Source organism: Salvelinus alpinus, chromosome 3, assembly GCF_045679555.1.
Source record: "Salvelinus alpinus chromosome 3, SLU_Salpinus.1, whole genome shotgun sequence".
NCBI classification, from domain to species: domain Eukaryota; kingdom Metazoa; phylum Chordata; class Actinopteri; order Salmoniformes; family Salmonidae; genus Salvelinus; species Salvelinus alpinus.
In genome coordinates this window covers 7100921-7109813 of record NC_092088.1, presented here as the reverse complement: position 1 = coordinate 7109813, position 8893 = coordinate 7100921, and the positions used below count along the sequence as shown (strand labels likewise).

The 8893-nt window shown below is 46.9% G+C and overlaps 1 protein-coding gene across 2 annotated transcripts; it reads left to right on the top strand.

Moving 5' to 3' along the window:
• The first annotated feature begins 77 nt into the window (after positions 1–77).
• Positions 78–7521, top strand: LOC139569954 (coiled-coil domain-containing protein 177-like). Of its 2 annotated transcripts, none has more exons than XM_071391345.1 (3): positions 78–2277; positions 6031–6165; positions 7198–7521. In XM_071391345.1, exons 1-3 carry the CDS (start codon positions 874–876, stop codon positions 7378–7380), a joined length of 1722 nt encoding a protein of 573 aa, XP_071247446.1. In that variant the 5' UTR covers positions 78–873; the 3' UTR covers positions 7381–7521. The 2 variants fall into 2 exon arrangements, with proteins under 2 accessions (XP_071247446.1, XP_071247445.1); XM_071391344.1 differs by having other exon boundaries at positions 6031–6222.
• Positions 7522–8893: the final 1372 nt, after the last annotated feature.

Below are 8893 nucleotides of genomic sequence, written 5' to 3'. Positions count from 1 at the left end.
TGTGTGAATCCGGGCCGGTGATAGGCCACTTTGTTTTATAAAAGAGACCGTATTCGGTTCCCCCAAAAAATGCAGATAGGGCGCACAGGGCTGCTCTGGCCTAAATCAAGCACTGTTAAACCTATGTAGGTTATCACCAGACAAATGTAAGGTAGTTCAGAACAGTAAACTTTGACAACAGTCATGTGAAATAGAATAAACAGAACAGACCTCCCCGTTAAAGTCAAATTATCCAAACGTCTCGGATATTTTTCCAAACAAACACCAACGCCGTGTGCGTGAATGTGCCTTTCCGTTTATGTCTACAAATGACCACCCGATGGCGACAAAATACCATTCATTTTTTTATTTTATAAAACCACAAATGTAAACCGTTTTCTTGTGACTGTCCACTGTGAAAACATGTATTGTAGAAATAACAAATGCCGTTAATTTCCTAGTAGAAATGGGAGATGTCAAGATTATTAACTTTTGCGTTTTCTTAGCTGAGTCACCTCATCCAAGGAACGTCAACCGATAGAGGGTGCCCCAATAATCTATTGGGAAGAAATAATCCCTCTTTTCCCGAGATTTCGTTGAGTTTTGCAGCCATGGTCACAACAAAAATAGCGTCACTAACTTTCCACCGTTAGGCAATGTTTTGAAAGGACTCTCTCCTTCTTCGTATTTGACAGCGATCAAAATGCTGAACGCATTTCATAAGAAATATCAACTTTACTTGCTATTTTTTTTTGGTGTGGTACCTGTTGGTTTGCCTGTCTGCAATGCTATGGTGTCCAGAGTAAAGGCTAATGTTAGCTAGCTAGCTAGATAAGTAGCTATAAGCACGCTAGCTAGCTAGATAAGTAGCTATAAGCACGCTAGCTAGCTGTCATGGGAGAAAGCAGTCCGCCGTCTCCAACGCTGCACTTGGATCTCGACAACTTTGATACAACGGACGCTGAGGACAGCACGTATGTTTTAACCAGTCCGCGGTCGTTGGAATCATGTGCAAGACTCGGCGTCAAACCCGTTCAACTTTTAATAAAATCTCTAAGCGATTTCGTTGATGACAACGTAAACCCAGATATCCCGTTTAAGGCACTGGCAGTTCTGTACGAGGCGTACGAAAGGGAAGGCAGGGGGATTTTGCGGCTGTGCCGTGAAGAGAGACAGAAGATTATTTTAGAAACGAAAGAAAGACGACCGTCCGTTAAACTGTCAGCCCTCGAAACTGTCGTCGAGGTAGAAAGCCGGAACTCTCTCGAAGATCCCAAATCAACAGAGGACACCTGTGATGGTTTGAGAACGGGAACTACTCAATCTGTGGACCACAGCCCCAGAAGGAAATCTGTGCGCAATGGCAGGTCCTCTTATTCTGCTGCTATCACCAGAGAACAAAACAGAAACAGCTTGAGACCAACTGACAAGAACATGATGGTGTCCAGCCTAAGTCTTGGTGACCTCCGACACTCCCCAGCCACAGAAAGACAGTTGGAGAGGCTCACTCGAGACATCAGGAAGAAGATGAATGTGACAGTCCCAGAGAAAGACCGTAAGATAGCAGCTCTGATGTTGGTGAAGCACCAAGAGGAGCAGACCAGGCTGAGGTTGAGCCAGCAAGAGGAGCAGGAGAGAGAGGAGGCCCGGAGGCAGGAGGAGGTGCGACGGGTCCAGGCGGAGCGCAGGAGGAAGAAGGAGCTGGAGAAGAGCATGCAGCTGTGGCAGGATGGGCTGGAGGCGCGGAGGAGGCAGAAGGAGCGCCAGGAGAAGGAGTTGGCCGGTCAGCGCGAGCAGGAGGTGCTACTACAGGAGGATCGCTGGAGGAGGCTCACAGAGGAGCAGGAGGTGCGGAAAAGAGACAAGAAAGAGATGGCGAGGAGAGAAGCGGAGGAGCGCAAATGCCTCCAGGAGCAGCTGCTCAAAGACATGGAGCGTCTAGAGCAGGCAGGGAGAGAGAAGGAGGTGCAGCTGTCGCAGGAGAAGGAGCAGAGGGCCAGGAGGAGCAGGGTGATCCGAGAGAGGAGGGAGAGGAAGAGACTCCAACAGGAGAACCAGAGGGAGCATCTCAGATGCCTCCTCCTGAAGAGGGAGGTGCAGCAGCAGATGGAAGAGGAGGAGGCGCTGATGAGGAGTGCCTTGGAGGAGAAACGGCAGCGCTCCTGGGAGAAGAGGGCCCAGGCAGTGGCGTTGCGGCTCGGGGAGCTGCAGGAGAGATCGGCTAGGGAGGAGGAGCAGATCCAGAGGGCCCAGCTTCGAGCCTCCTGGCACAGCCAACAGCAGCTCAGAGAGAAAGAGGTGAGGACAGCACACAGATATACAGAAACCATACACACAACTATACACTATAATACATGCAATAAACAATACTGGAAAGTGAGCACACACATTTCCACAGTCCCTGGCATACTGTAATAGCCATACTGTTCTCTTCAGCTAACATTCCACTCCTTGGCATTGACAAAAAGACTGGCCTTTCAGCAGTCTTCAATTCTGAACATTGTATCATTAATGAGCTCAAGGAGATCAGAGGATTTGATCCTGAATCGATAACCCTCACAGCCATCTTCCAATAACAATGTTTATGCAAATTAGACTAATAGGAAAACGTTCTAATTTCATTCATACATTTGATTGTTAACATTCTAGCGTTGGGCATTCTGACGTGATACATTTCATTGTAAACATAAACAACAGGAACGGGGAGAACAGAGGATTCCTGTTTATTTAGTTTTTACCACCAGCCAATGTGATCACATAACACCAGAGAAGCTCTCGACCGTTCAAGACTTCCCCGCCACTGCTTTGTGAACGCTGTAGCCTGTTTAATATCCAGCAAGCAAGGTGCTCCTTTCAATAGGAGTTGCTCCAAATAAGTGACCAGGGGCCTCCTGAGTGGCGCTGCGGTCTAAGGCACTGCAGTGCTTGAGGCGTCACCACAGATCTGGGTTCGATCCCGGGCTGTGTCGCGACCGGGAGACCCATGAGGTGACGCACAATTGGCCCAGCATCATCCGGGTTAGGAGAGGGTTTGGCCGGGCCGAGATGTCCTTGTCCCATCTCGCTCTAGCGACTCCTGAGGTGGGCCCGGGCGCAGTGCACGCTGACACGGCCGCCAGGTGTTTCCTCTGACACATTGGTGCGGCTGGCTTCTGGGGTTAAGCGGGCAGTGTGTCAAGAAGCAGTGCGGCTTGGCAGGGTTGTGTTTCGGAGGACAAATGGCTCTTGACCTTCGCCTCTCCCGAGTCCGTACGGGAGTCGCAGCGATGGGACAAGACTAACTACCAATTTGGATATCACAAAATTGGGGTAAAAAATAAAGTGACAACTATATAGCTTTTTCTGGGACACACATTGGGCTAGGCTACTGGGAACCGTTAAGACAGATGTGTAAATGGAAGTTAATTCATAGGCTGGGCTAATAATCCACCATTCGTATGCTAGCCTATATTAGGCCCAGTCTACTATAATACATTTAGGTGACCACCTGTGCCAAAGGTTTTTGTCTGACGCATATTTTGTGCCAATTAATTGAAGTTGAACATCGCACAATGCATCCATTTTAATTAAATGTGCAATAATATACAGTATATATAGTGCCTAGGAATATTTAATGAAACCCTGGCTGTTGACTATGCAACAGATAGCAAAACATGGAATCTCTGATTCCTCCCTGAGCTCCGTTTTGGAAATGGCAAGTTCACTTTCTCATCCATAAATGCCTATCAAGTGTTAGTGCGCTGTCCAGCATCTAACCTTTACTAGCCTGTCCAGCATCTAACCTTTACCAGGCTGTCCAGCATCTAACCTTTACTAGCCTGTCCAGCGTCTAGCCTGTCCAGCGTCTAACCTTTACTAGCCTGTCCAGCGCCTAACCTTTACTAGCCTGTCCAGCGTCTAACCTTTACTAGCCTGTCCAGCGTCTAACCTTTACTAGCCTGTCCAGCATCTAACCTTTACTAGCCTGTCCAGCATCTAACCTTTACTAGCCTGTCCAGCGTCTAACCTTTACTAGCCTGTCCAGCGTCTTACCTTTACTAGCCTGCCCAGCGCCTAACCTCTACTAGCCTGCCCAGCGTCTAACCTTTACTAGCCTGTCCAGCGTCTAACCTTTACTAGCCTGTCCAGCGTCTAACCTTTACTAGCCTGTCCAGCGTCTTACCTTTACTAGCCTGTCCAGCGCGTAACCTTTACTAGCCTGTCCAGCGCCTAACCTTTACTAGCCTGTCCAGCGCCTAACCTTTACTAGCCTGTCCAGCGCCTAACCTTTACTAGCCTGTCCAGCGCCTAACCTTTACTAGCCTGTCCAGCGCCTAACCTTTACTAGCCTGTCCAGCGCCTAACCTTTACTAGCCTGTCCAGCGTCTAACCTTTACTAGCCTGTCCAGCGTCTAACCTTTACTAGCCTGTCCAGCGTCTAACCTTTACTAGCCTGTCCAGCGTCTAACCTTTACTAGCCTGTCCAGCGTCTAACCTTTACTAGCCTGTCCAGCGTCTAACCTTTACTAGCCTGTCCAGCGCCTAACCTTTACTAGCCTGTCCAGCGTCTAACCTTTACTAGCCTGTCCAGCGTCTAATCTTTACTAGCCTGTCCAGCGTCTAATCTTTACTAGCCTGTCCAGCGTCTGACCTTTACTAGCCTGTCCAGCGTCTGACCTTTACTAGCCTGTCCAGCCTCTGACCTTTACTAGCCTGTCCAGCCTCTGACCTTTACTAGCCTGTCCAGCGTCTAACCTTTACTAGCCTGTCCAGCGTCTAACCTTTACTAGCCTGTCCAGCGTCTGACCTTTACTAGCCTGTCCAGCGTCTAATCTTTACTAGCCTGTCCAGCGTCTAACCTTTACTAGCCTGTCCAGCGTCTAACCTTTACTAGCCTGTCCAGCGCCTAACCTTTACTAGCCTGTCCAGCGTCTAACCTTTACTAGCCTGTCCAGCGCCTAACCTTTACTAGCCTGTCCAGCGTCTAACCTTTACTAGCCTGTCCAGCGTCTAATCTTTACTAGCCTGTCCAGCGTCTAACCTTTACTAGCCTGTCCAGCGTCTAACCTTTACTAGCCTGTCCAGCGTCTAACCTTTACTAGCCTGTCCAGCGTCTAGCCTGTCCAGCGTCTAACCTTTACTAGCCTGTCCAGCGTCTAATCTTTACTAGCCTGTCCAGCGTCTAACCTTTACTAGCCTGTCCAGCGTCTAACCTTTACTAGCCTGTCCAGCGTCTAACCTTTACTAGCCTGTCCAGCGTCTAACCTTTACTAGCCTGTCCAGCGTCTAACCTTTACTAGCCTGTCCAGCGTCTAACCTTTACTAGCCTGTCCAGCGTCTAACCTTTACTAGCCTGTCCAGCGTCTAACCTTTACTAGCCTGTCCAGCGTCTAACCTTTACTAGCCTGTCCAGCGTCTAACCTTTACTAGCCTGTCCAGCGTCTAACCTTTACTAGCCTGTCCAGCGTCTAACCTTTACTAGCCTGTCCAGCGTCTAACCTTTACTAGCCTGTCCAGCGTCTAACCTTTACTAGCCTGTCCAGCGTCTAACCTTTACTAGCCTGTCCAGCGCCTAACCTTTACTAGCCTGTCCAGCGTCTAACCTTTACTAGCCTGTCCAGCGTCTAACCTTTACTAGCCTGTCCAGCGTCTAACCTTTACTAGCCTGTCCAGCGCCTAACCTTTACTAGCCTGTCCAGCGTCTAACCTTTACTAGCCTGTCCAGCGTCTAACCTTTACTAGCCTGTCCAGCGTCTAACCTTTACTAGCCTGTCCAGCGTCTAACCTTTACTAGCCTGTCCAGCATGGATCGCTAAAATAATAATTATGATCACATTTCCTCAACTTAAATATTAGGCCTGGGAATCCTTTTACATTTGTCAGAGAGATGGGGGGGTATATAGGGTTAGAATCCCAGTGATACGGAGAAAATCTGACAGGAATGAGCCTGCAACTAGAGGGTTGCTGGCATTAGAATCTCAGGTGCCACCTGATGCCGTTGTGCTCTTGAGCAATGCACTTAAACCCTAACCAACTCACAATGGACAATAACGTTGTATTGTATTTGTCCAGGTACTGGCCCAGTTGAGTCAGCGTCGTATGGAGCAGGCAAGCCAGAACGCTCACACCCAGAGGAGGAGCAGGGCACAGCGGGCACAGCAGGAAAACATGGAGAGACTCCTCTGCCACCAGCGTCTCCTAGACAGGGTACAGAGAGAGGAGGAGACTGAGAGGCAGCTGAGAGAATGCTGCCTCTCCCTGAAGGTGTGGTGTTAGGGGGGGGTTAGGACCTGTGTGGTAGGGTGTGTGTGTGATGTTGAAGGAGAAGGTGTGTGTGTGGTAGGGTGTGTGTGTGTGTGGTGTTGGAGAAGGTGTGTGTGTGTGTGGTAGGGTGTGTGTGGTGTTGAAGGAGAAGGTGTGTGTGTGTGTGGTAGGGTGTGTGTGGTGTTGAAGGAGAAGGTGTGTGTGTGGTGTTGAAGGAGAAGGTGTGTGTGTGGTAGGGTGTGTGTGTGGTGTTGGAGGAGAAGAGGTGTGTGTGTGGTAGGGTGTGTGTGGTGTTGAAGGAGAAGGTGTGTGTGTGGTAGGGTGTGTGTGGTGTTGGAGGAGAAGAGGTGTGTGTGGTAGGGTGTGGTGTTGGGGGGGGGGGGGTGCTTATATTTCATTTGGAGGGAATAAGGTCCATTTGGAGGGAATAGGGTTCTATTTGGAGGGAATAGGGTTCCATTTGGAGGGAATAGGGTTCCATTTGGAGGGAATAGGGTTCCATTTGGAGGGAATAGGGTTCCATTTGGAGGGAATAGGGTTCCATTTGGAGGGAATAGGGTTCTATTTGGAGGGAATAGGGTTCCATTTGGAGGGAATAGGGTTCCATTTGGAGGGAATAGGGTTCCATTTGGAGGGAATAGGGTTCTATTTGGAGGGAATAGGGTTCCATTTGGAGGGAATAGGGTTCTATTTGGAGGGAATAGGGTTCCATTTGGAGGGAATAGGGTTCCATTTGGAGGGAATAGGGTTCATTTGGAGGGAATAGGGTTCCATTTGGAGGGAATAGGGTTCCATTTGGAGGGAATAGGGTTCCATTTGGAGGGAATAGGGTTCCATTTGGAGGGAATAGGGTCCATTTATTCATTTGGAGGGAATAAGGTTCCATTTGGGACAGACATTCTATTATTTTACTGTAAAGTGTGTCTCAGCGATTTTTAAATGCACATTAAAAAAAAGTTTGATTCTGATTTGAAGGAGCGTCGGAGGGAGCGTCTGCAGAGGCAGAGAGAGGAGGTGCAGGAGGAGGCTCGTAGAGTGGCTCGCGCCTCCTTCCATATGAGGGAGAAGGTGAGGGAGGCGACGGACGGCAGGACTTTCCACCAGATGGCTCTGCAGGCTCAGCTAGCTGCCTCCCTGCTGGACCGTGGAAAAATATGAACATCTGTCCTTATACATTCACCACTACACACACATACTAAGTCGTACAGTATTACAAACCACTACACACAAATACTATGTCGTACAGTATTACAAACCACTACACACACATACTAAGTCGTACAGTATTACAAACCACTACACACAAATACTATGTCGTACAGTATTACAAACCACTACACACACATACTAAGTCGTACAGTATTACAAACCACTACACACAAATACTATGTCGTACAGTATTACAAACCACTACACACACATACTAAGTCGTACAGTATTACAAACCACTACACACAAATACTATGTCGTTGTACAATATTACAAACCACTACACACACATACTAAGTCGTACAGTATTACAAACCACTACACACAAATACTATGTCGTACAGTATTACAAACCACTACACACACATACTAAGTCGTACAGTATTACAAACCACTACACACAAATACTATGTCGTTGTACAATATTACAAACCACTACACACAAATACTATGTCGTTGTACAATATTACAAACCACTACACACAAATACTAAGTCGTTGTACAATATTACAAACCACTACACACAAATACTAAGTCGTACAGTATTACAAACCACTACAAACAAATACTAAGAGACGAGTACAAAGTGATAGGGCCCAGTCCTGATATGAGCTACAACAAAGCTTGTAAATGGCCTGGGCTACTTTGCTACATTCATGTTTGTTTTGTTAATTACCTGTAATTCTTCCAGTGGCAAGTAAATACGAGGTGATACTTCTGAAACAATAGATCTATTGAGGTAGTCTTCATCAAACAAAGTGTTTGGATTGCTGTGTATAATAAGGGAATAATTAGCTTAAGACAAGTTTAGGTAACTATTGATATCAGTTTGACTTGAAGACAGTCCTGGTCTTGAATGGAGGCCGGAACTAGATTTAACTACACATATAAAATATACTGTCTCTGGAAATAGTTATGGTAGAGAAAATATATACTGTATTTCTACTGTAGTTTAAATGGGATCTTTTTTTCAAGATCATTTTTCAGATATAGATTTTGTATTTATTATTAAAGTGACAACAGACACATTGTTTTGCTATTGTATAGTTGCTCAGGACATTTTTATCCACTTTTTTTCTAGTGATTTATTTGTTGTAACGTCTAGATCATGAAAATGTATTTTTTGTTACATCTTTAATAAATCTTTTCTTTGTAAATGTCATCTCTGCTGTCCTGTTACAGAACATTCCTCTAGTCTGGCTACCAGTCTGTTTAGGTAACATTCCTCTAGTCTGGCTACCAGTCTGTTTGGATAACATTCCTGGTATGTTACCTAAACAGACTGGTAGCCAGACTAGAGGAATGTTACCTAAACAGACTGGTAGCCAGGCTAGAGGAATGTTATCTAAACAGACTGGTACCCAGACTAGAGGAATGTTATCCAAACAGACTGGTAGCCAGGCTAGAGGAATGTTACCTAAACAGACTGGTAGCCAGACTAGAGGAATGTTACCTAAACAGA